We start from the raw sequence: 27,998 nt of genomic DNA, 5'->3' as shown, positions 1-27,998 counted from the left end.
TCGAGCCACAGAGAAGGTTATTGGTTGAAAGAGCAGCCAATGAAATTGCCTGTTACTAGTCTGCGCGCTTCGGTGCAGGGCGAGCGCTTTAGGCCCTGAAGCTGGACACGTTCTGCTGGTTGTACCAGGATGAGTTCAATCGGCACCGGGGTGAGTTTGTTGTTTCTCGGTGTGATAGTGTAGTCAAAGGATTATCGTTGAGAAGGGAACGCGTCAGACCGCTTAGCGTGTGTCAATTCAGGGTGCATCGGGACTGCTTTCGACCAAGTGGGCCGCTTCCAGTTTTTCCCACGCTAGTTTCTGGGCCCGCGTGTGCGGTGACGGTGCCCTGAAGCTTTTAAGCTCAGGTGTAGCGGGCCTGGTGGCGCAGCAGTAAAATGCGGAGCCGCGTTGGGTGCTGAGTCACTTTCTTTAGCCTCTCAGGGAAACCGAAAGTGAAAGTTCGTGGGATCTGAAATGTGTAAAGGGTTTGGGTGTCAGCCCCTCATGAGAATCACTGAGGCAAAGAGGCATGAGATTCCAGGGTCTGGGACGCAGCTTCCCCTGGACAGGCCCATGCAGTTGGTAGGATGCTGCTGACTCACGGGGCCTTCTCCATCTTCCCTCCGGTGTAGTGGTCGACCGCTGGAAACCAGGTCGGGACAGAACTAGCAAGAAATCTGGTCTGAGAAGTGAAATCTGAAGAATCCTTTCTGTCTGTCCTTTGTCCTAGCTTTCCCTGTACAAATTACTTAACAGCACAGTACCGTAAACATTGAAATGACTAGCTAGGGACCTGGCCGCTTCCAACTTTTTAATAGGCAAGACTGTTGAGGATTTTGAAGTTGGGCTTAACTTGTTCGGCATATTACTTTATTAAGTGTACTGCATATGTATAGTTTTTTGCTTACGCCTTTTATGTATTTCTCCATATAGGAAGTACAGCCTTGTTTAGAAATACGTAAATTGTTTGCATTAAGGCATTGAGTAATGTGTTTCTTAGTTCATCTCTGTCTACAGGTCACCAGATTTTGATACTCAGCATTAAGTTCAAATACTGGCTTTCTGAGTTTGATAATAGGCAACTTAGGTTTGTAGTGGTTTAGTTCATTCGGTATGTGATGCAAAAGTTATGTCATTTTTTAGAAATAGCTACTCAGTAATGCATATTGTAGCAAATTGACTTTGCAATTGCATTAATGTTACCTTGGACTAACAGTGTTTCATACTTGATAATATAACCATGTGAGATATTTTAGTACCACAATGGTAGAGTTAAGGACCTTCATTTAACACAATAGGAAACAGAGAGGAACTTCTGTTGAGGACTTACTTCCTTTCTTCGCTTCTCCCAGGAAGTCCAGATGAGGATACCTGTCGACTGGACATTTCTCTCCACTTGATTGTTTTATTTTTATTTTTCTCTCCTACATGATTAATAATAGGCATTTTAAACAACATGTCCAAAGTAGAACTCTGGGTTTTCTTTTCCCCTTGCCGTTTAGTATCTTCTTCAGTGAATGGTCCAGGTCTAGTTGCTCAAATGAAAATAATCTGATTCGCCTTTAATTTCTTTTTTTACTTTACTCCTAGAGCCAGTTCATTAGCAGGTTTTCTTGGGGTGGGGGGTGAGGGTCTCTGTTCTCAAAAGATACTGCCTTCCATTTCTTTTTCTCTAGTTGATGCACCACTTTTGAAATACTGATCTCTGCTTCCACTCTTGTTCCCTCTGCAATTCATTTTTCAGATGATGTTTTTTTTATTATTATTTATTTATTTGTTTGTTGTGCCAGAGGTAGAGAGAGACAGAGAGGGACAGATAGGGACAGTTAGGAAGGGAGAGAGATGAGAAGCATCAATTCGTTGCGGCACCCTACCTGTTCATTGCTGCTTTCCCATATGTACCTGCCCGGGCAGGGGTGGGGGGAGCTCTAGCAGACTAAGGGACCCCTTGCTCAAGCCAGCCTTGGGATCAAGCTGGTCAGCCTTGCTCAAAGTGGATGAGCCTGCGCTCCAGCAGGAGACCTCAGGGTCTCGAACCTGGGTCCTCCGTGTCTCAGTCCAACGCTCTATCCACTGGGCCACTGCCTGGTCAGGCTGTTTTTTTTAAAAAAATAGATCATATCATCCTCCTGTTCAAATTCCAATGACTTCCTGTTGCATTTAGAATACTATATAAACTTCCTACTTTGGCCTAGAAGACTCAACATAGTTTGGCCCTTACATGTCTCTAATACAGTTAGTTTTCTGTCTACCACTTAACAGTGCTCAAGACACAGTGACCTTATTTCTTTTCCTTGATTGAGCTGGGCTTATTTCTACCTTAAGGTCTATGCCAAATGCCAGGATGGCTCCTCCATATCCTAAATGGCTAGCTGCTCCTTATTTAGATCTGACACAGTCTAAATAACATAACTGCCCCAGCAAGGCCTATCCTGATCAGGTAGTCTGGAGTTGCTTTTCTGATTATCACTTCAACCTGTTTTATTTTCATTATAGCCCTTTTCCTGGGTTACTGCCATATCTCCAGCACCTAGATTTGTGCCTGGTCTGATTTGAAATAAAAGAATTCAAGAATCAGTATACTTTGTATTCCATTGTAGTGGCTAACATGCTTATTAATGTTTGAAAGCTAAATGATTTGTCCAAGGTCCTTCAGTTAGTTCCACAGCTCTGAATTAGAATGTACTGACTCCATACAATAGTGATATCTTTAAAAATATAAACTTTGTGTTTTGTGTGAAAAAGTTGACTTTATTTGGGACATGTGTCTATTGTGTGTGTGTTTTTTTGTTTTGTTTTGTTTTAAAGAGGAGGGGAGATAGTGAGACAGACTCCTACGAGCACCCTGACTGGGATCCACCTGGCAACCTGTCTGGGGCCAATGCTTGAATCAACTGAGCTATCCTCAGCGCCTGAGGCTGATGCTTGGACCAACCAAGCCATCTTCAGCATCAGGGGTCCAACACTTGAACCAATCAAGCCACTGGCTGTGGGAGGAGAAGGGGGGCAGTAGAGGGGGAAAAGAAGCAGATGGTCGCTTTCGTGTTTGCCCTCACCCGGAATCAAAACCTGGAATTTACAATGGGTGGATGCTCTATCCACTGATCTATTGCCTTTTTTTTTTTTTTCAGAGACAAGAGAGGGATAGACAGGGACAGACAGACAGGAACGGGGAGAGATAAGAAGTATCAATCATCAGTTTCTCGTTGCGACACCTTAGTTCATTGATTGCTTTCTCATATGTGCCTTGACCACGGGCCTTCAGCAGACCGAGTGACCCCTTGCTCGAGCCAGCAACCTTGGGCCCAAGCTGGTGAGCCTTTTGCTCAAGCCAGATGGGCCCACGCTCAAGCTGGCAACCTCAGGGTCTCAAACCTGGGTCCTCCACATCCCAGTCCGACGCTCTATCCACCGCGCCACCGCCACCGGCTGGTCAGGCAAGGTCTATTGCTTTTTAATAGCAAAAATCCAAAAAGTGTATAACTTTTTCCTTAGCTATTGTTGCTGTTTTGACATACTAAAGGAAAGTGTTGAGATTTAACACACATCTTTGATGTATGAACCATTTAGCAAACATAATTGTAAGGCTATTACTGCCAAAGATACATCGTTATAGGCTTATTGTTGCCTTTTTCCTCCTAGTATGACCTGTCAGCCTCTACATTCTCTCCTGATGGAAGAGTTTTTCAAGTTGAATATGCTATGAAGGCTGTGGAAAATAGTAGGTAAGAAACATTGTTTTACTGGAAATTAGCATGTTTTAACCCGTTATTAAGTATCTCCTTTTCTATATTTTTTATAGTTATCCTTTGTTGTATTACTTTAGTACAAAATATTATGTGCCCTAAAATAATCTTAATTTTTTAGTCACTTCCTGATCTCTTTTTAGGCCAGATCTTTTCATGAGCCCCAGTCCTCCATTTCCAGTTGATTCTAGTATTACTCACTTGGACATTTTACCATGTCTCAAATGTGGTGGATAAAACCATATTCATTATTATATTTGCTAGCCTATTTCCTTTTAAAACTCTTGGTTCGTATTATTTTTTTGTTTTGTTTTGGCCATTAGGTTTGTAACTTTTTTTTTTTTTTTCATTTTTCTGAAGCTGGAAACAGGGAGAGACAGTCAGACAGACTCCCGCATGCGCCCGACCGGGATCCACCCAGCATGCCCACCATGGGGCGACGCTCTGCCCACCAGGGGGCGACGCTCTGCCCATCCTGGGCGTCGCTATGTTGTGACCAGAGCCACTCTAGCGCTTGAGGCAGAGGCCACAGAGCCATCCCCAGCTCCCGGGCCATCTTTTTGCTCCAATGGAGCCCTGGCTGCGGGAGGGGAAGAGAGAGACAGAGAGGAAAGCGCGGCGGAGGGGTGGAGAAGCAAATGGGCGCTTCTCCTGTGTGCCCTGGCCGGGAATCGAACCCGGATCCTCCGCACGCTAGGCCGATGCTCTACCGCTGAGCCAACCGGCCAGGGCTGTAACTTTTCTTTGTGTTTTAAATGTCCTATGTAGTTAGTAAGGTATTTAACATTTTTTAAAAATTGATTTTTGAGAGAGAGGAGTAGGAGAAACAGAGGGAAACATTGATGTGTTGTTCTACTTATTTATGCATTCATTGGTTGATTTTTTTGTGTGTGTGTGCGGCAGAGACAGAGAGTCAGAGAGAAGGACAGACAGACAGGAAGGGAGAAAGATGAGAAACATCAATTCTTTGTTGCGGTTCCTTAGTTGTCCATTGGTTGATTTCTCATATGTACCTTGACTGAGGGGCTACAGCAGACCGAGTGACCCCTTGCTCGAGCCAGCGACCTTGGGCTCAAGCTGGTGAGCCTTGCTCAAACCTGATGAGCCTGCGCTCAAGCTGGTGACCTCGGGGTCTCAAAGCAGGTCCTCCACGTTCCAGTCCGAAGCTCTATCCACTGCGCCACTGCCTTGTTAGGCACATCATTGGTTGATTCTTATATGTGCCTTGAATGGGGATCAAACCCACAACTTTGGTATAAGGTCAGTGCTCTATAACCAGCTGTGCTATATCCAGCAAGGACCTTTCTGCAGGGATCTGAAAGTAATTCTTTCCTTCTGCTGCTGCCACACTCCAGAAAGGATCACTAAGTTATTTTCCTTTTGGACTTCCTTCCTTCACTCTGTTTTTTTGTTTGTTTGTTTGTTTAGAATAATGCACTAAGATGATTCCTTGGCACTGCTATACAACTTTAAATTATTAGGTGACAAATTTTCTGAAGAATTTTTTTTTATCAGATATAATTACATGATCTATTTTTTAATCTAAAGCAGCTTTGGGATGAATTAAAGGACTTTTTAAAAAAACAATATCTTTTGCTTTTTTTTTTATTCAGTGAGACATGGGGAGGCAGAGGGACTTCTGCATATACCCAGATGGGCATCCACCCAGCAATCCCTAGGGGGCGATGCTCCATTGCTCAGCGACCAAGCTCTTCTTAGCTTCTCAGGCTGAGGCCATGGAGCCATCCTCTGTGCCCAGGGCCAGTTCACTCCAGTGGAGCCATGGCTGCAGGAAAGAGAGAGAGAGAGAAGCGAAGCAAGTGGGAGAAACAGATGGGTGCTTCTCCTGTGTGCCCTGGCCCTCACTGGGAATTGATCCCCAGACTTACACGTGCTGGGCTGATGCTCTACCACTGAGCCAACCAGCAGGGTCCCGGAGAATTTCTTTTATAACATCTCAGATATCAAAGAATATTTTTCAGGTCTACTAAATAAATGATGTCTTTGAGCTCAGTTTTGTTTTGTTTTGTTTTCTTCACAATAATGAAAGCTTTTGGAGTAGAGGCAGAGTGGGGAAATGATGTTTTTAGAATTTTAGAAAAGTCCACATGTAAATACTGAATTGTTCAAATTTTTGCTAGTACCTTTAATTTACGGTTATGAAAGTTTCATGAGGGTGGAGACTGATTTGTCCGTGCCTGTGCTAGCAACTAGCAAGCCCTCAGTAGTTATTGAATGAGTAAATAGATGGTCATTTATTGTGCCATCCTCTGAGTGGTAAAAAGAACAAAGTATGAATTTGTAACTGGTTATGAAATATCAATAGTTATAAATTTTTGAGCAAAATAGTTAAGTACTGTTGCAGGATTTGAAACAAAGCTAGTTTTTTTGTGTTTAGATACTGCTTTATTAGACATTGATATTTACAACCTGTCAGTATCTGATAAAATAATAGAAGTAAGGCTGTTAGGAATTTTAGGTTAAATGTATTTGTCATTGTATACAAAGCCTGATAGAGTTCAGAAGAGAATCAAATTCAAGAAAAAATTTGACACATTTTCTTCCTGTTGCTAAAGGAAGATAGGCTCTTAGACCAGGAAGCTAGAGAAAGACTTGAGGTAGTGATTTTTTTCCCTCCTGTGCATTTAAAAAAAAAATGTATTGGTTGATTTTAGAGGGGTGGTGGTGACAGAAACATTGATTTGCTGTTCCACTTACTTATGCACTCATTGGTTGATTTCTTGTCTGTGCCCTGACCAGGGATTGAACCTACAATCTTGGCACATCTGGATGACACTAACCAACTAAACTGTTCCGCCAGGGCTTCTCTGTATTCTTGCACTTTCGTTAGTGTAAAAATCTGATACGGGAAGTACTGTCTAAGAAAACCTGGAAATACATTTTGAAACCACTGTAACCCAGAAAATTCTGTCTAGGTAGAGAGGATCTATGTATCTTAGGAATTTGTTTTCTATTAAGTATTTGTAAATATGGTTTAAAACAGTTTAATTGAAGCAGAATTAGAATTTTAAAAATCAAAACATTAAAATGTAATGTATTATTTTATTCATAAAGAAAAAGATGCAGAGTATGCCAGGTAGTGATGCAGTGGAAAGAGCATAGACCTGTGGCACCGAGGACCCAGGTTCGAAACCCCAACGTTGCTGCCTTGAGATTGGGCTCATCTGGCTTGAGTGCAGAATCATAGACATGACGCCGTGGTCGCTGGCTTGAAGCCCAAATTGCTGGCTAGAGCAAGGGGTCACAGGCTCAGCTAGAGTCCCCTGGACAGGGCACTGAGGAGAAAGCAATCAGTGAACAATTAAGTGCCACAACTATGAGTTGATGCTTCTCATCTCACTCCCTTCCTGTTTGTCTGTCCTGACTATCTGTCTCCCTCCCTCTCTCTCTCTCTCGCTTGCTAAAAAAAAAAGAAAAAAGAAAAAGTACTAAGAAAGTTCCTCTTAAAGGAATGTATGTAGACTGGTATGATAGAATATTGGATGAGGATCACAAGATGTGAATTTTCCTCCTAACTGCTACTTAATAGTGGTATTATATTGGGTTCCTCCAGTCCTCTGAATGTTACCTTTTGTTTATAAATGTGGGGTATAGAAATCTACCCTACTTCACATATTTTACAATAGGAATGAAATATATATAAAAAACATTAGGAAAAAATTTTAAGTGTCATATGGGCATAAAAGTGGAAATTAGAAAAAAGTTAGATTGTATATTAATTTCCTTAAGAGTCTATCATTTAAACCAGTAGTTAGAAAACATTTAATCATTCAATTAAATAATATGACTTAAGAATATAGTCTTGCATTGAACAATCAAAGAAATTTTTAAAGAAAGAAATTTAATATTGGAAATTTAAAAGGCAAATATATTTGCCTGACCAGGCAGTGGTGCTGTGGATAGAACATCGGATTGGGACACAGAGGACCCAGGTTTGAGGTCTCAAAGTTGCCGGCTTGAGCATGGGCTCATCTGGCTTGAGCGTGGGATCATAGACATGACCCCAAGGTCACTGGCTTGAGCAAGCAGTCGCTTGCTCTGCTGTAGCCCTCTGGTCAAGGCATATATGAGAACACAATCAATGAACAACTAAGGTGCTGCAATGAAGAATTGATGTTTCTCATCTCTCTCCCTGTCTGTCCCTACCTGTCCCTCTCTCTTTTTCTCTGTCTCTGTCAAATAAATACATAAATAACATAAAAGCCAAATATTTTTGAGTACTTATTAATTATATGAACTACAAAAACAAATAATGACACATAAGTTAATACTTGTATTACAATATGTATACCATTATCATAATTTTATTTATTTATTTACTTTGTATTTTTCTGAATTGAGAAGCAGGGAGGCAGAGAGACAGACTCCCACATGTGCCCAACCGGGATCCACCTGGCATTCCTACTAGGGGGCAATGCTCTGCCCATCTGGGGCGTGCTCCTCTGCAACCAGAGCCATTCTAGCACCTGAGGCAGAGGCCATGGATCCTTTCTCAGCGCCCAGGCCAACTTTGCTCCAATAGAGCCTTGGCTGCGGGAGGGGAAGAGAGAGATAGAGAGGAAAGAGAGGGGGAGGGGTGGAGAAGCAGATGGGCACTTCTCTTGTGTGCCCTGGCCGGGAATTGAACCCAGGACTCCCGCATGCCAGGATGACGCACTATCACTAAGCCAACTGGCCAGGGCTGATGATCATAATTTTATAAAGGTATGCCCCTAGAAGGTAATATGCAAAAGATTAAATTGTAATCTTCCCCGTTAGCCTCACTGAGGATTCAGGCAGGATGAAAGGAAGATTGTGAGATATAGCATTAAGGACTCGATTGTGTTTTTTTTGGTTGGTTTTTTTTTTAGTGAGAGAGTCAGAGAGAGGGGCAGATAGAGACAGACAGACAGGAAGGGAGAGAGATGAGAAGCATTAATTCTTTGTTGTGGCACCTTATTTGTTTATTGGTTGCTTTCTCATTTGTGTCTTGACAGAGAGGGTGGGGTGGGAGGGGCTCCAGCTGAGCCAGTGACCTATGGGCTCAAGCCAGCAACCATGGGGTCATGTCTATGATCCCACGCTCAAGCCTGCAACCTCAGGGGTTTGAATCTGGGTCCTCTCCATCCCAGGCCAATGCTCTACCTACTGTGCCACTGCCTGGTCAGTAACTCGATTCTTTAGAACAAAAATATACACAAAATTTTGGTGTCAGGACCCATTTATATTTGTTTAAAAAAAAAAAGGAAAGAAACAGGACCTCAGAGCATTTTTTATGTAGGCTATTGTTTCTATCAGTATTTACTGTGTCCCCAGAGAGATTTTTTTTTTTTTTTTTTTTTTTGTATTTTTCTGAAGCTGGAAACGGGAAGGCAGTCAGACTCCCGCATGAGCCGGACCGGGATCCACCTGGCACGCCCACCAGGGGGCGATGCTCTGCCCATCAGGGCTTCGCTCTGTTGCGACCAGAGCCACTCTAGCACCTGGGGCAGAGGCCACAGAGCCATCCCCAGCGCCCGGGCCAACTTTGCTCCAATGGAGCCTTGGCTGCGGGAGGGGAAGAGAGAGACAGAGAGGAAGGAGAGGGGAGGGGTGGAGAAGCAGATGGGCACTTCTCCTGTGTGCCCTGGCCGGGAATTGAACCCAGGACTCCTGCACGCCAGGCCGACGCTCTACCACTGAGCCAACCAGCCAGGGCCCCCCAGAGAGATTTTATATAGGCTATTGGTCCTATTAATATTTATCTTGTTAGGTTTTAAAACAAAATTAAAAATATTAATTCATTTAAAATAACATTAAACATTTTAAATAAAAATTAACTTCCAAAATGTAAAAAAAAAGTCTAGTGAAAGAGTGGCATTGTTTTTTATTTTTATAAATCTAAGTAGTTAATTGAAGCTTAATAGAAGACATTCTCATATCTGTTTCTGCTTCAGTATATTGCTACTTTTATTGAAGCATGTGAAGCAAATCAGGCTTCATACAGGTATGTAGTTGGAAGAGTGAGAAGTATTTTACTAATCATTTCAGATAATTACAGATGTTCAATAATACTACACCAAAACTAGACAAGTGGTAATTTTTTCTTTTTTTTTCTTTCTATTTTTCTGAAGTGAGAAACGGGAGTCAGAGAAACAGACTCCCACATGTGCCCTACCAGGATCCACCTAGCATGCCCACTAGGGGGGCGATGCTTGGCCCATCTGTGGCGTTACTCCATTGGCAACCAGAGCCATTCTAGCACCTGAGGCGGAGGCCATGGAGCCATCCTCAGCGCCTGGGCCAACTTTGCTCTCACGGAGCCTTGGCTGCAGGACGGGAAGAGAGAGAGAGAGAGAGAGGAAGGAGAGGGGGGGAAGGATGGAGAAGCAGATGGGCACTTCTCCTGTGTGACCTGGCCGGAAATTGAATTGGGGACATCCACACACCAGGCTAACACTCTACCACTGAGCCAACCGACCAGGGCCCAAGTGGTAATTTCTTAAAGGTATTTTTTGCAGTGTGGTTTGTAAGAACTTAGTAATAGCTGTGGCCAGTTAGCTCAGTCAGTTACAGCATCATTTGGAACACCAGTGTTGTGGGTTTGATTCCCACTCAGGACACAGAAGGGAGAGCAACCAATGAATGCACACCTAAGTGGAACAAATGATGCTTCTCTCTTACTCTCTCTCCCTTCCTCTTTCTGTCTCCAAAATCAATCAGTAAATTAAGAAAAATAAACTTAAGAAAACAACAACTTAAGAGTAGCCTTGGCTGGTTAGGTCAGTTGTATGGACCATCATCCCCATAGGAAAGGGTTGCAGGTCCGATACCCGGTCAGGGCACATAGAAGAATCAGCCAATGACTGACCTGTGCTGGCGCAGTGGATAAAGCATCGACCTGGAAATGCTGAGGTCGCCGGTTCGAAACCCTGGGCTTGCCTGGTCAAGGCACATATGGGAGTTGATGCGTCCAACTCCTCCCCCCTTCTCTCTCTCTCTCTGTTCCTCTCTCCTCTCTCTCTCTCCTCTCTAAAATGAATTTTAAAAAAAATTAAAAAAAAGAAAAAAGAATCAGCCAATGAATACATAAATGAGTAGAACACATCGATGTTTCCCTCTCTCTCCCTCACCTTTTCTCCTTTTCTCTCTAAAATAAGTAAGTAAATAAACTTACTGTACTTGGAAATTAAAATCTGTTGGGTTGTCTTGCACTTTGGATATTTTACCCCTGTATGATTTGTAACATAATGGTCATTTGGAAAATACTGGTTCACTGAGTTACAATAAATCTTCCAAATTTGACATATTTTGTTATAATATCAGTCTTATCATAAGAGTATGTAACTGTTGGGAAATACAGGCTCACAGGAGTGAATGTGTTTTCTAAAATTCCAGTTTATGCTAACAAACTTGAATTTTATCACTGACAAAATACAGTCAGTTGTTTTCCTTTAAGTGACAGGCTCACTTTATTTTAGGGGAAAAAAATCTATTTACCTACGTGTAAATAACCATAGGTTGTCTGATGTTTACTGAAAGTAAGAACAGGTGATACATGAGAAAATGCACAAGTCAAAACAGTTTACCAGTTTGTTCCTTTAGGCAATCATCTTATTGATATACAGCAGAAGTACTGGGAGTACCTTCCATTTCAGTATAATAAAAAGATGGTACTGAAGGATTGTCATCTTTTTATTTTATTTTATTATTATTATTTTTTTGTATTTTTCTGAAGCTGGAAACGGGGAGAGACAGTCAGACAGACTCCCGCATGCGCCCGACCGGGATCCACCCGGCACGCCCACCAGGGGCTATGCTCTGCCCACCAGGGGGCGATGCTCTGCCCCTCCCGGGCGTCGCTCTGCCGCGACCAGAGCCACTCTAGCACCTGGGGCAGAGGCCAAGGAGCCATCCCCAGCGCCTGGGCCATCTTTGCTCCAATGGAGCCTTGGCTGCGGGAGAGGAAGAGTGAGACAGAGAGGGAGGAGGGGGGGTGGAGAAGCAAATGGGCGCTTCTCCTATGTGCCCTGGCCGGAATCGAACCCGGGTCCCCCGCATGCCAGGCTGACGCTCTACCACTGAGCCAACCGGCCCGGGCCAGAAGGGTTGTCATCTTAAAAAATTAATTACTGCTTTATCAAAGACATTCTTTTTTTTTTTTTTACAGAGGCAGAGATAGACAGGGACAGACAGACAGGAACAGAGAGAGATGAGAAGCATCAATCATCAGTTTCTCGTTGCGCGTTGCGACTTCTTAGTTGTTCATTGATTGCTTTCTCACACGTGCCTTGACCGCGGGCCTTCAGCAGACCGAGTAACCCCCTGCTGGAGCCAGCGACCTTGGGTCCAAGCTGGCGAGCTCTTTGCTCAAGCCAGATGAGCCCGCGCGCGACCTCTGGGGTCTCAAACCTGGGTACTTCCGCATCCCAGTCCGACGCTCTATCCACTGCGCCACCGCCTGGTCAGGCAAAGACATTCTTATACTAATAATAATTTCTTAAAACTGTGAGAGCCTAGCAGTGAAGAATAAAATGAGTTAAGTAGTTTATTGTTACCATTTGTTGTTGTTGCCTTGATTTGTGATAATGTGCCAGTGGTTTTATCCGCTCGTGCTTCTGTACCATTAGTGCAAACATCCACACTGTAGAAAAGGCAGTATGGTGTCTTTGTATTTTTATGAAAATAATTTTGAACTCACAGACCCCTTTGAAAAGGGTCTCAGAAATTCCCAGACCACACTTCTGAGAACTTTTAGTTTAGAATAAAGAATGTTTTAGATTCTGAACAGTGAGGAAGATGATAAGAAAGGCTACCTGAGACTAAAAAGTTTAAGTTCAAGTAAATCTGCCAAAGTTTGTAGAAATTTAATTATGTAGTGGTGAGGAGGAAGTATATCCCAGCACCCAGGGTAACTTCAGTGAAGATAAAACAGCAAAAATGAACATAAGATGTTTGAGGGATGACAGTGAGGTTGAATTCAGTAGAGCACTGGATTATACTAGGAAATATTCAGTGACAAAATGAGTTGACTTTGGGTGATGGGCACACAGCACAGTGAACAGTTCAAATGCCATGGAGATGTTCACCTGAAACCTGTGTACTCTTAAGGATCAGTGTCACCCCATTATATTTAATTTCTAAGTTAAAAAAAAGAAATTGAATAAGCTATTTGGGCTTTGCAGATTCTCAGTATATTTGAAAGGTGGGCCAAGGAGTTCAAACTTGAAAAGGAAGCCACTGAAGATAACCTGAATTATGGGGGAAGGAGTGTCTGAAATTCCTCTCTTCATTTTTCGGATTGTTTTGAATCAGAATTCCTTTTATTAAAAGGATTAGAATAACATAATTAATAACAGTGTTTCCGTAAAGTCACCGGTCACAGGAAAGCAACAAAAGGCGATAGAAATGTGAAATCTGCACCAAATAAAAGGAAAACTCTCCCAGTTTCATACCTATTCAGTGCAGTTTGATGTGGGCTCATGCACAAATTTTTTAGGGTTTCTAGGTAGCTATCCCGTATAGCCTCTACAGACTCGTCACTGACTGATGGCCTACCAGAACGGGGTTTCTCCACCAAACTGCCAGTTTCCTTCAACTGCTTATCCCACCGAGTAATGCTATTCCTATGTGGTAGCGCTTCGTTATAAATGTGCCGATATTCAAGATGCACTTTGGTCACGGATTCGAATTTAGTGAGCCACAGAACACACTTTCCTCTGTACCGTCCACATCTCGACTGGCATGGCCGTGGGCTGCTCCACTATATACATGGTGTTAAGTCATCATCTGCGCGTACGCACATCTGCCACATCATCCTACAGAAACTGGGAGGGTTTTCCTTTGATTTGGTGCAGATTTCACATTTCTGTTGTCTTTTGTTGCTTTCCTGTGACCAGTCAAAAGTGCTCCATGACTTTACAGACACACTGTATATTTCATATTAAAATGGCAATGTATATAAATTCTTCACATTTTACTCAAGAGATTACTTTAAGATTTATTTTGTTTTAAACAGTCGTACAGAACATTTTATTTTATATACTTGTGATACATGGTTAGTGCAGAAAAAAGCAAATGAACAAAAGGCAGAAGAGAATTATAATCTCTCTATTCAAATTAGTCACTATTGGCCCTGGCCAATTGCTTAGTGGATAGTGTCAGCCCAACGTATGGATATCCTGGGTTCAATTCCCAGTGAGGGCACACATGAGAAGTAACTATCTGCTTCTTCCTTTTCTCTCCCTCTTCCTTTCTCTTTTCCTTTTCATTCCCTCTTCCCTTCCTTTTCCTCTTCCCTTTCCGCAGCCAGTGGCTTGATTGGTTCGAGTGTGACCCCAGGCACTGAAAGCAGCTCTGTTGGCATGCATCAGCCTCAGGCACTACAAATAACTCGGTATTCTAGTATTGGCAAAAGGGTTGCCTGGTCTGGGCGCATGCAGGAGTCTGTCTCACAATCTCCCTTCCTCTCACCTAAAAAAAAAAATTATTCAGTGTTTAACTTTTTAGCTTATATATAGCCTGTGTTTTCTATGCATGTGACATATTTAATGGACATGAATTTAGTCAACTTTGGTTATAATGTGGATAGCATATGCCAGACACTGCCATTTTGTACATGTTCTGTTGGCAACTTTTTTCACTTAATGTATTAATCTAATCTTTTTATGTCATAATATGATAGATTTTTTGGTCACGTGATACTCATATATATGGATATAATTTACTTTAGATAGTCTCCCCTTTCTAGTTTTCAAATGTTTTTGAAGAACTGACATGCTTTGAAAAACTGTATGTTACCTATTTTTGTTTTAAGTTCATGAAGTTTATTTTCATTAAAAAAATGTATTTTCTTCCGCTTGTTTCAGTACAGCTATTGGAATCAGATGTAAAGATGGCGTTGTCTTTGGGGTAGAAAAATTAGTCCTTTCTAAACTTTATGAAGAAGGTTCCAACAAACGACTTTTTAATGTTGATCGGCATGTTGGAATGGTAAGGTCACATTTAAAAATGTTCCTTTTTGCTTTGTCCAGTTTTTTGCAAAATAACTGATTGGATTAAAATAAAATGATTATAAGAGCCCATTTATTACTTTAGCATTGAGGCAGAAACAGATTAGAGAGCATCCAGAGAAGTAGTCACAGATAGTTACTGGTTTATGAACAGTTCACTATCTGAAAGAAAGGTAGCATTCTCGTAACTTGATTGGAAATAGATATGAAAAACCATTCCCTTAAAAGGAGGAGGGGAGAGGGGTGAGAAGTGTAAATATAGAAAAGAGATCTTGGCATTGACCTGGAACACTGAGGTCGCCGGTTTGAAACCCTGGCTTCCCTGGTCAAGGCACATATAGGAGTTGGTGCTTCCTGCTCCCCCCCCCAATCTTCTCTAAAATGAATAAATAAAATCCTTAAAGAAAAAAATTTTAAGTGGAAATGTCTGTTTTTGTTTTGTTTTTTTACAGAGACAGAGAGAGTCAGAGAGAGGGATAGATAGGGACAGACAGGAACGGAGAGAGATGAGAAGCATCAATCATTAGTTTTTCGTTGCGACACCTTAGTTGTTCATTGATTGCCCTCTCATATGTGCCTTGACCATGGGGCTACAGCAGACTGAGTAACCCCTTGCTCAAGCCAGGGACCTTGGGTCCAAGCTGGTGAGCCTTGGTCAAACCAAATGAGCCCATGCTCAAACTGGCGACCTCGGGGTCTCGAACCTGGGTCTTCCGCATCCCAGTCCGACGCTCTATCCACTGCGCCACTGCCTGGTCAGGCAGAAATGTTAGTTATTAAAGAAAAAGATCTTGGCAGCATAGTTCACCACTGAAGGTACATTCTTGAGAGGCAAATAATCTTTAGCTTTTTGTATCCCTTGTGGGGATCACTGTCATACTGAAGATGTTATCAGATAGTGAATACCTTTATAGTAAGGTGCAGCATCAGGAAAGGCAGTTTAATGAAAGGAAAAGTGAACACATCCTTTTTTAATAGTTTCATCCACATCACTGTATTTTATTTCACATAGCTGGTATCTTTTGAAAAAATATTTTTTAATTTTACAAAAAAGAGAGAAACATCGAATTGTTGTTCCACTTGTTTATGCATTCATTGGTTTATTCTTGTTTGTGCCCTGACCTGGGATCAAAACTGTAACCTTGGCTTATTGGGACAATGCTCTAACCAACTGAGCCACCCAGCCCGGGTTGCAGCTGGCATCTTGACTACTTTGCACAATTGCAAGGCAAGTCATAAATACATTATTGGTGTATACAGGAGGTCCTTGGGTAACGACACAGTTCTGTTCCCATGACAGTGATGTAACTCGAATTTTGATGTAAGTGAAAACACACCCTCGCCTAACACGAACAGAACACTTGTGCTTTTTAACAGTCCAAAATGGCGCGGGTAGGCATAACTGGGGGCCACCAACTCCCTTACTCGTGCAGCATTACTGTGTAATCTTCTGCTGCATGCAACCAAACTAGTTCGCCAACGTAGTCTGTAAGTACACTTAACAGCGTAAGCCAAAACAACTCATGTCTCAATTTTTTAAAGTTTTTATGGAAGTGAGCATTGTAAACATAAAGTGTCATATGTCTAGACTGTTGTAACCTGAGGACCCCCTGTACTAAAGTCATCCTATAGGGATGTCAGACTTCCTTGATTAAAAACAACCTAAAAAGGAAAAAAAGGATTCTAACCCTGCTTACTGAAAAGGCTAGGAAGAGAACACCTGTATGCTAGGTACTATGTTACAGAATATTTACATAAATTACCTCATTTAATCCTGACAACCTTGTGAAAGTAATCCCATTTTTACGGATGAAAAACAGGCCTCTACAGCTGGTCAAGATAAAAGTTGGGATTCAGAATTTGGGTTTGCATGGCCTACATCAGTGGATGGATGAAAATTGTAAACCCAATGATTATACACTGTATAATCTTCATACAACATGAGGGTGGTTAACTCTTTTGTGGACTGGCACAAAATTTCTGGCAGGCCAGCATTTGAAAAAGACTGGCCTACATGTTACTCTATAACTCATTCTACAGAGATCCTATAGAATATACTCTGCTGTTAGCTTTGGTATTTCTAAATGAGAGGTGTTCCTCACAAACACTTTTAAAAGGACTGGAAAATATAACTGTAAACTGTAAAGCTACAGATAAAATTTTCTTGCCTCTTCAGTGATTATCTTTTCTGGACATACTTTTTCTCCTCAACAAATTATTGCCAGAGAGACAGATTTTTTTTTTACAGAGACAGATAGGAGCAGACAGGCAGGAACAAAGAGAGATGAGCAGCATCAATCATCAGTTTTTCGTTGCGACACCTTAGTTGTTCATTGATTGCTTTCTCATATGTGCCTTGACCGTGGGCCTTCAGCAGACCAAGTAACCCCTTGCTCAAGCCAGCGATCTTGGGTCCAAGCTGGTGAGCTTTGCTCAAACCAGATGAGCCCGCGCTCAAACTGGCAACCTCAGGGTCTTGAACCTGGGTCCTCCACATCCCAGTCCAACGCTCTATCCACTGCACCACTGCCCAGTCAGGTGAGACAGATGTTTTGATGAAACCTGCCACATTGCCACCTAGCTGATGATAGTAAGGGAACTAGTGAATTATGCATTCTTTCACTTAATAAAAACACTTTAGTTAGGGGTATTTTGAAAAAATTATATGCTTATAGGCATTTCAGTGATGGAAAAATTGTCGTAGAGCTTTCAAATTTTTATCACTTATTATTTAAAGGCAGGAATTCCTTATAGCCAGAAATTGGCAAAATATTGAACGCTGAAGACCATTGGTAACAATGAAGGCTTTATATATTGTTTCCATAAGTGTCATCTTCAAATGATTTGAGAATTATTAAGACTTCACAGTAAGCTTTGTCCAAAGCAATAGATGGTTTAAATGGTGAAATTTACTGGCCAGATAAGCTTGGGAAAATCACTCTAAACACTAGTTTCTTTACTACAGTGGTAATAGTACCTATCTCATAGTGTTGTTGCCAAGTTTAAAAATATTTATGGAAAATGCTTATTAGCATGTAATGAATGCTCAATGTATGTTAAGAATTTTCATCATTGTGACTATTAGTAGGTAGCAGTAGATAAAATGCTATTAAAAATTGCTATCACTTCTAAATTCTGCAAATCTTCTACACAAGCAGTTCCCAGACTTTCTTAGGTTCCTAGTACCAGTGTTTCAGTAATTCTTTTCATGGCTTCTCTAGGCCTAAAACACCCAGTGGTTATATTTATTTTGTATTTAGGCCCGAACAACTTAGTGTTTATGTTCTAAAAATGTAGCTGTAAAGAACCATAGAATGAAATTTTTTTTATTTTTATTTTGGAACAATCATAACTTGTACTGCACAACTTCTTAAACTTTAGAATCAGATTATATGTTGCCCCCTTCATTTCCTGTTCCACATTGATTTTGCCCAGTACTTAATGTCCCACAACTACAGTACCCTAATGGTTTAGTAACTGCATTTGTAAGCCACTAATCTTGGAAGATAAGCTGTTTGTCTTGGTTTGGCATTGCAGTTTATTAATCAGCAGGCTAAAAACCGAAATTTGTGGTTGTACATTTAGGCCATAACTTTTAATAACTTTCTGAACATACAAAGAAAAGATCAGCCTGATCAGGCAGTGGCGCAGTGGATAGAGCATTGGACTGGAACGTGGAGGACCCAGATTCGAAATCCCGAGGTTTCCGGATTGAGTGCAGGCCCAACAGCTTGAGTGCGGATTCACTAGCTTGAGTAGTGTGGGTTCGCTGGCTTGAGCAAGGGGTCACTGGGTCTGCTCTAGCCCCCCTGTCAAGGCACAAATGAGAAAGTAAACAATGAACAACTAAGGAGACTAAGGAGCTGCAATGAAGAATTGATGCTTCTCATCTCTCTCCCTGTCTGTCCCTATTTGTCCTTTTCTCTGTCTCTGTCACACACACAAAAAGAAAACATCAGTCCTTACCAAGAAGTGGTATGTGGAAAGATATGGAGGATTTATTATAGAAATACTCCTTTTGAATGTGATCATTGGACAAAGCACACTTGGTAAATGTTTTAAATTGTAATCCCATATCCAAGCATCAAAATGCCAGAATGTTTTATGAAAACCTTTAAGCCAAAAAGCTTATTTTTAATGGCAATTCTTGTTAAAATTTTAAAAGCCTGGTGATACATACTTTCCTAGATTTATGATAGGTATAGCTATTAAGTTGGTACTTGTTTTCTTTCAGGCAGTAGCAGGTTTGTTGGCAGATGCTCGTTCTTTAGCAGACATTGCAAGAGAAGAAGCTTCCAACTTTAGATCTAACTTTGGCTATGACATTCCACTAAAAGTAAGTTGATAACATGTTGAGGAGGCTTTTGAAAAATACTGTAAGTTTATTAATAAGCTCTTGTTTCCCTCCGCTCCCCCAGCACCTTGCAGACAGAGTGGCCATGTATGTACATGCATATACCCTCTACAGTGCTGTCAGACCTTTTGGCTGCAGGTATGAAATTTTCTGAGATATTCATTCAGATGTGTACTATAAGTATCTCTTCCCCAGCATTTTAGTCTTTACACCCTTAAAAATATGCACTGTCACTTAGTATTAGGACAGTGATTAAATACAAGTGTACATAAAAGTTTGAATAGTGAAAAACGCTATACATACTTGAACTGGTAATAAAACATACAAGTCATACTAATAACTTTAATTTGAAAATAAATTCTCTGGAGGAAGGTGTTCTGGTTTGAAGGTATCAAGTTGCAGTTGTGAGATGTAATATACAGCCTGATGACCATTGCTAACACGGCTACAAGGTACCGAGGAAAGTTAAGAGAGTATATCCTGAGTTCTCGTCACAAAGAGAACATTTTTTCCTTTATCGTACTTAGATGATGAGTGTTACCTTAACTGACTGTGGTAATCATTTCACAATGTATGAAATCAAACCATCACACTGTACACCTGCCACTTTGATACACAGTGACTTATGTCAATTATTTTTTTCATAAACAATATTTCTTTGATGTTAGACTGACATTCTCAGGAAACGGCAAACTGATATTCCATGTTGTCATTATTAGGTAGCCAACCACGCTGTAACTGTTTTCACTAACTTCCATCTGTACACTTCAAGCACTCAGGTTAAATGCTCTTAAATGGTAAATTTTTAGCAGTCCATAATGAATACATACAAAATTATGTTTCAGATTCCTGTTAATCTCAGTTTCTTATTGTTAAGTGTAATGTTGGTATTTTTATTTGTGGAGAAAGTGGGACTTCAATTGTATAAAGATGTAGAATACATGTAAATATTCAAATATGGCTTCTCAGGCATCTGTCATGAATCCAGATTTCTTGCAAATAAGACACATTTAGTTTATAAATTTTTAAAAATAAGTCAATTATATTTGATCAAAATAAACATTTACTAATATCTGAGTGCCTGCCACTGATAAAATGTTGTAAGAAAGGATATTAGCTGTAATCCTACCTTTGAGTTATTTATAATTAACACATTTAAATAACTAAGCAGGATAGATATTATGGAAAACCTGAGTGGTATTCTGGCAATAGGTTAGACATCTGGGTATTTTTTTTAATATTAGTTCTTAAGGTTCTCACCTAAGGACATTATGAAACATTTTGCTTTCACACTTTCATTTTTAACTTTTCAACTAAGCTCTGAATCCATCAGTTCTGTTTATCAGGGAGAATAGTGGACAGAACTTTCCCAGTAAACACTGTACATACACTATGAGTTAGTCATGGATGGGGGGCACCAAGAGAAGAAACGCACCATTGAGTATAATGGGGCACCATTTAAGGAATGGCTTTTTCTTTGGAGAGTTGGTAAGGAAAGAAGGATATCAGATAAGGGGGATTGATAAGGGTATTTCAAGCAACAGTACTGGTATGAAACTACATAGGCATTTCAGGTAATGTGGAGGTAGTCAAGAATACTTAGTGTGTACGTTGTATAGATTTATATGATATTAAAGATGTTGGAAGGCCAGATCATTCAGAGGTCTGGTCCATACTAAGAAAACACTGAATGGTTTTAAAGTAGTGACAATCAGTTATATTCTCTGAAAGTTAAGTCTCAAAGCCATGTGGAAGATGGAAGGGAATGATGGTAGAAGTGGGAATTGGACTGGTGGCTATTACAGTAGTCTGTACATGAAATATGATATGTAGTAAGGTGAAGCTAGTTTCTTTTCTATTTCTAAGGGAAAATAAGTCAGATTTTCAGAAAACCAGTAATTTATGTGATTGTTTAATGATTTGTTGAGCCCATAAAAATGTATTGAACCAGTTTGGATTACTATAGAAAAATAACTGGAGGAAAATGGGGGAATAGCCAAAAAGGAATGAAGGGTGGAACAGTTTGAGGTAACTTCAAGGTACTCACATCAGCAATTTTGTCATCCTGTCTTTTTTCATATTTTTTACCAGTTGGGATCTCTTAGTAGCTTTCCATCTAACATTACTCCTTTGTGTTCACTGCTGTACCTCCCAGGAAGGTTTCATGAGAAAGTTCAGTACTTAAAGCCACAGGGATTTTGAAGTTTCAAGAAGTACCTTTATCAAAGTGTGTAATGAGTTATATGTATATAAGTAGTTTATATTAAATTTCGCTTTTATCACTTTAAAAAATACTTTTATGATATTAAGAACTATGGCTTAAAAGACTAATTTACTTTTATGCAGTTTCATGTTAGGGTCATACAGTGTGAATGACGGTGCACAACTCTACATGATTGACCCGTCGGGTGTTTCATATGTGAGTAATTTTGAACCATATGGAATTCTACTTTTAGTTTAATGGTATCTTTTTAGCAGTGAAATAATGTATTTCAACTAAATGAAGTTTCTTTAAAATTCATTCAAGGAAAGTAATATTTTATTATTATTAACAATCTATAGATAAAGGCAGAGGAAAGCTGTGCTTTTGGAAATGCTGTTTATAAAAATTTTATAGTGAACAAAGAATTTTGAATTTATTACTATTTAGCAGTGTCTTAAAACTGTATATATTTTCCCTTTTAAAATAAGTGGGATTTCTTGCACATATCTTTTAATTACCTTTACTGTCTTCTGATATTTGTATGGTTTTTACTAACTTAATGAAGATTTTATAATTTGTCATTATACAGAAGTATAAATGGACATTCTTTAATTTAAAAATTAATCTTTGCCGGGGTCTCAAACTCGGCCCGCTGAACAATTTTGTGTGGCCCGCAGACTAATCCACGGGCTTACTTAATTTTATCCAAAATATTTTGAACTTCGTGGATTAGTCTGCGGGCTGCACAAAATTGTTTGGCGGGCCGCATGCAGCCCGTGGGCCCCGAGTTTGAGACCCCTGCTTTAGAGTATATAACTCAGGATTTCAGAAATAACTTCATTTTCATTGTTACAAATGCTATTTTTTTTCATTCTTACTCTCAAAAATGTCTCTAGTTCATGAAGTGTATATATAATAATATAGTTTGTTTTTCTTTGGATCTACCTTTATTAAAAATCTAGGCTATTCTAGAATTGTTTGTTGTAGAATTAAGTTTGATATTTTAATTTTTTGAGCCCCTTGATTTTCATTAGAATGTGTTGTATTATTCTTCCATACTTGCTTTTTAAAGTCACTTAATATCCTTTTATTAAACTATAAATATAAACAGTAGTTGTCAATGATTTATGATTGTAAGTTAATTGAGTTTTTTTGTGTGTGTGTATACTTTTTAAATAGGGTTATTGGGGCTGTGCTATTGGCAAAGCGAGGCAGGCTGCAAAGACAGAAATAGAAAAGCTCCAGGTAATACATAGTTAATGCTTGAATTTTTGCTATGACAGTATTCTAATGTAATGAAGTTTTATCTCATCAAACTAAATTGTTTTTGACCAAGGATGTACCCTGTTGCTGTTTTGAGCAGAGCTTATTGAAGTTGCTAAGTGGCTAAATAGGAAAGCTGATAACATACTATTTGTAGAATTGTCATGGATCCCTTTATGATTCTGATGTCTGCCTATTATAAACACAGTTTATCATACAATTTCACAGTCCTTCCAGCCCATTCATAGAACCTGTTGAGCCTTAGGTTAAGAACTTCCGTGTTTTATTCTATCATTTATTTCTTCTCTGGAGCACTTTTGTCTGTGGAAATCTTACATAGAGTCTGGCTGCCCCAGTGCTTCTCTTCCCTTAGTTCCAACCTGTGGAAGGTGTGAAACCCGGTCCTGTTCCAACTACCCACATTTTCTTCCAAGAGCCAGAAATTCATCTTTGGTATAAAAAAGCTTTCCTAAAAGTTTGCTGGTTTTCCTTTTAGGTAAATTGATCAACTTAATTTAAAACTGTGTCTACCAACTCTTTGTTGCTTATTAGAAACTACCCTAAAAGGCAGACATGTGATTTATCAGTATTTTGGTAAATGAGTAAAAATATTTCATGTACTTTTTTTTTTAAGAATTTTTTAAATTTATTTATTTGTTTTTATTTTAGAGAGGAGGGGGGAGATAGAGAGAGAGAGAGAGAGAGAGAGAGAGAGAAGGGGGAGGAGCAGGAAGCATCAACTCCCATATGTGCCTTGACCAGGCAAGCCAGGGTTTTTTTGAACTGGTAACCTCAGTGTTTCCAAGTTGACACTTTATCCACTGCGCCACCACAGGTCAGGCCATTTCATGTACTTTTAATATTAATGCTTCCCACTTTTGCCTTGTATATTTTGTCTTCCTCAAAATCAAAACAAATCCATCTGTGTTCTAAGAACCCATTTAAATCTTGGTTCTTCATAGCATTCCCCAACATTTGCATTTTTGTCTAATAGTTCTACAAGGGACAATTTATCTTACTCATTCCTCTGTTTCTTGTATGTTGTTGGTATTCAGTTTGTTTCTATTATCCCAAACTGCCTATAAAGAAAAAACAATTCTCCAATCTTTTTTTTTTTAACTTTTCCATTGAGAGAGAGAAGCATCAACTCTTCAATCCACTTAATTATTCATTGATTGCTTCTACTTGCCCTGACAGGGGATCCAACCCACAATCTTGGTGCATACAAGATGACACTTTATGTAAGAGCCACCAGCCAGGGTCTTTTCAGTCTTTTAAACATCAGGGTCTGCTGGTGACTAGACAAATAGAAAGGTCTGGATTTTTATAAATTTTAATACCACAAAATTAGTACTAGCCAGAATTACGGTTATCCCAAATATCTGTTTCAGCATAATAATTTATAAGCATTAAACTGAATCATGCAACTTTGGTTCTGGTCTTTTGGGATTTTAAGTTATTTTTCTTGGTTTTGTATCTGAGAACCTCAAGAAAGTTGGTTGTTGATGTAGGTTGTGAAAAAATCTGAAAATAGTGACCCAGGTGGGAATCTCTGTTCTGACTCATAACTTAATGAATATATATTTTATTTTCTGTAGATGAAAGAAATGACCTGCTGTGATGTTGTTAAAGAAGTTGCAAAAATGTAAGATGTTTCCTTACTGTTGACAAAAATAGTTCATGCTTGTACATTAATTCAAAAAGGCTGTTTTGTTAACAGTGCATAATGTTTTATAAGGTGAATTTAATATTCAAAGGAGAATTAAAAGGAAGAGAAGATCCATATTTTAGTGGCAGTGAATGAAATGGGGAAAAAAGCTTTTGTCAAAATAAACTCTTTAGGTGACAGAATTCAATGGAAGGAGGATATTGTGGAACTTCAGGGACTTCATTTCATAGTTCCCAACTTCCCAAATCTTCTCCCAACAATAGTCATCTTGACTTAAACTTTATTTTCATTTACAGCTAATTTTTTCTGTATGTGATCCGTGAAGTTTCTTTGCGAAGATAATGTTAATTTTCAAACTTCTTATAACAAGATGAAAAGAGCAGTATTTAAAAACATTTAAAAACAATTTAAGGAAGCTTGAAGTGCGCTGAGGACGGCTCCATGGCCTTCGCCTCAGGAGCTAGAATGGCTTCCGTCTCAACAGAGCAACGGCCCAGATGGGCAGAGCATCGCCCCCTAGTGGGATGCCGGGTGGATCCCAGTCGGGCACATGAGGGAGTCTGCCTTGCCTGCCTCCTCGCTTCTCACTTCAGAAAAATACCAAAAAAATAAAATAGTCTGAAGTGGTTTATATTACAGATAGAGTAGAATGCTATGTAATAGTAAATAGCAACAACAAAGCCAGTAAACCTGAGTTGGCAGTGCTTCATACATTTTAGAGGAAGGAATGCAGGCATTTAGTATTCCCAAAAATTTAGTAAAATGCTGGTTTTGCTGTCAGTTTTTCAGATTTTAGTCATAAACAGAATTCACAGTCCTCTATTTCACATGAACAGTTTAGTCAGTCAGCTCTTTGTACAAACAGCTCAGGTTTTACATCTAATAGTTTATGCAAAGAAAAAAGTCCTAGAGAGCTTTTATGTAATAAGTATACTAAATGGTACCCTTAATCTCATTTAAAATGATAGTTTTTATAAAGTATTTATTCTCAAAAGTACCTTAAAATTTTTAAAGTCCACCTCTCCTACTCTCCTTACCCTCCCTTCTCATTTTACTAGGCCCTTCCCCTTTCCAATTGTTAAGAAGCAGAACCCACTTTAAGAAAAAATACTCCTCATAAATGGTACAATAATAGTTTAACATGATAAATGCAGTTTCCTTCACTGAGAAGTGCTCTGGAAACCCTCCTTACCAAACTTTTTATTTTTAGGTATAGCAGTAAACACTAATCAGGTTGATGTACGCAAGTCATTCCTTCATCGTTTAATAAAATGGAGCACTACATACGTATCTTTTACTTAGTGTCAGAAAAGTTAAAATGATTTCTCATAGCAACGTGTTAGGAATGCCCTTCAAAAGTCAAATGTGTTAGATGGTGAAAAGGATGAAATAGGTAAGCTTTGCTCTGATATTTAAATTTTTGATACTTTTATATGAATATATTACGTGACAGTCCCTCCTTGTTTTCTGTAGTTTGGCATGTATTGTAGTTTGAAGGCCAGGTTAAGGGAAAATGAACAAGAGTTTAAAAAGATTTCAGGGCTGGCTTTAGCTCAGTGGTTCCTTCAGAGTCAAGTTCACTTGCTACAAAGATTTCTGCCCCCAAAGTTGCATAAGAGACCACTGATAGCTGCAAACTTATAAATTTGTTTATTTTAAAAATAATTAATGGAGAAAACAAATATCCTGTATAGGCACAGATCATTATAGCTATAGCCTTTTCTCATCTGTGTTCCTTATGAGGTATCTTTTTTTAGTGATGTCTCTAAAGCAGTGTTATCAAAATAAATGTGGGTTTTAAAGATATATTGAATCATTTATTTGTATGTTTATCAACCTTCATGTAATTTGTTACCTTTTCTAGTGTTCATAAATTATGTACGTGTTCATAAATATGAACTATGTATAATGTGTGTGCATGTATAAATTTATGCTTATACTAGGGATAGGTGTTCTCATTTGTGCTGAGTGGATACATGAACTACATTGTTTGAACATAACCAAATGGTTGTTACAATTTTCCCTTTTCTGTTCTAGAATTTACATAGTACACGATGAAGTTAAGGATAAAGCTTTTGAACTGGAGCTCAGCTGGGTTGGTGAAAGTAAGTTACTTTTGTTAATTCATTTTCTCTCAAGTCATCTATACCAAACCTAATTTACCACTAATATCTTTTAAATTTTTTTCAATAATTCATTAATGACATACATACAGAAAAGTACACAAATAACAAATGGATTGATGAATTATTATGACATTTAGACAGTCATGTAACCACTGTTCTGGTCAACAAACAGACCTAAGTCCCCACGGCATCCCTTAGGTCTCCTTGAAATCAATCCTGAACCTACCCCAAAGAAACTACTATCCTAAATCCTAACACCAGTTTTACTTATGGTGAAATTTGTATAAGTGTAATTATACAATATATATTTTTTGTACTTGGTTTCTCCAACATTATATGTAAATCATTTGTGTTGCTGTGTTTTTTTAAGTAGTAGTTGTTCACCTGCCTTGCTGTATAGTCTTATGTTGTCTAAATATACAATTTATTCATCTTATGTTGCTGGACAATTGGGCTCTTCCTTTTCCCCCCCCTTACTATAATGAACATTACAGCTGAGGACATCATGTACAATTATTTTGGTCCACTGACATAACGTTTCTGTTAGAAATATACATGAGTGAAATTGCTGAGTCATGAAATATGTGTGTTTCATTGGAGTATCACCAAAATGCACTCTGACTCAGAACAAAGAAAGCATGAACAAATTTACCAGGTAGTCTCTCTGAAGGGCAAATTTTGCTTAATAATTGACTGAAGTTGCGAACAGTTGAACTTTTAGAAATTAGTTTTTCATTTTTTTTAAAAAATATTACTGAGACATCAATTTTTTCTTTCTAGCATGGTAACCATAAAGCTTCAAGGCCAGTTAAAAAAATTAATCATGCTGTACATTAATCAGTAAATCACAGAATAATTCTTTGTTTTCCATAAGAGCTAAATTTGGGCAGATTTAATTTCTTATGTGGAGAAAACAAAAAAAATGCATTCAAAGCATCTGGTATTACTCAGAATACAAACTAACATTAACCTTAAATGGACCATACCTGTGGATTAGGTAGATTGCATGGAATTGCAATTCACAATATAGTCCTTGTTATTAATTAAATATATGGCTTAATTTTTAGTAACTAAAGGAAGACATGAAATTGTTCCAAAAGATGTAAGGGAAGAGGCAGAGAAATATGCTAAGGTAAGTCACTGCATGAAAACTTCATGGAACTAAGTGTAGAATAATGTTATTTAAAACAAATGAGTTGAGCTGAATTAAGGATAGAAATTTTCTAGGTTATCCTCAATGGGGATAAGGTTGCCCTGGTTCCAAAAATATTTTGTATCTGTGAAAATGGCAAGGGATTTTTAAGATAAATTTAATGCTTGCATATTGTGAGTATTTTATCAAAAACATAGTCGATTGTTACAAAGTATATGTAATTATCCTTTTCTTTACTTGGGTGCTTTATTCTAAACTAGTTGTTCATTTTTCAGTTATAAAGAATTTTTAAAGTAAATGGCTAATCAGATCCAGGTTGTAAAAACTGATCTTAAGCACTATTTTTCTCTTAACAGGAATCTTTGAAGGAAGAAGATGAATCAGATGATGATAATATGTAACACTGACTTCATTTGTTTTAAATTTCTGCCCCATGTAACTATTTAGCCCCTTGGATTATTACATACCCAATTACCAATTTTCATTAAATTTTTGTCTTGTAATCATTGAA

At 39.1% G+C, this 27,998-nt stretch overlaps 1 protein-coding gene across 2 annotated transcripts; it reads left to right on the top strand.

Moving 5' to 3' along the window:
* Positions 1-27,998, top strand: PSMA3 (proteasome 20S subunit alpha 3). 2 transcript variants are annotated; one of them, XM_066274104.1, is made up of 11 exons: positions 1-150; positions 3,625-3,707; positions 14,576-14,699; positions 18,954-19,055; positions 19,138-19,211; positions 21,420-21,492; positions 22,456-22,521; positions 24,138-24,184; positions 26,246-26,313; positions 27,402-27,466; positions 27,844-27,998. In XM_066274104.1, exons 1-11 carry the CDS (start codon positions 130-132, stop codon positions 27,886-27,888), a joined length of 768 nt encoding a protein of 255 aa, XP_066130201.1. In that variant the 5' UTR covers positions 1-129; the 3' UTR covers positions 27,889-27,998. The 2 variants fall into 2 exon arrangements, with proteins under 2 accessions (XP_066130201.1, XP_066130202.1); XM_066274105.1 differs by lacking the exon at positions 1-150 and adding an exon at positions 14,016-14,103.

This window comes from Saccopteryx bilineata, chromosome 4, assembly GCF_036850765.1.
Source record: "Saccopteryx bilineata isolate mSacBil1 chromosome 4, mSacBil1_pri_phased_curated, whole genome shotgun sequence".
NCBI lineage: Eukaryota > Metazoa > Chordata > Mammalia > Chiroptera > Emballonuridae > Saccopteryx > Saccopteryx bilineata.
This window is presented reverse-complemented; position numbering and strand designations above follow the sequence as displayed.

Bases quoted from the DNA above. Each gene is read 5' to 3' on its own strand.
- PSMA3 (XM_066274104.1), top strand. From the start codon at position 130: ATGAGTTCAATCGGCACCGGG. The intron at 151-3,624 runs GTGAGTTTGTTG...TTTTCCTCCTAG, and splicing joins TGAGTTCAATCGGCACCGGG to TATGACCTGTCAGCCTCTAC. The intron at 19,056-19,137 runs GTAAGTTGATAA...CCGCTCCCCCAG, and splicing joins GCTATGACATTCCACTAAAA to CACCTTGCAGACAGAGTGGC.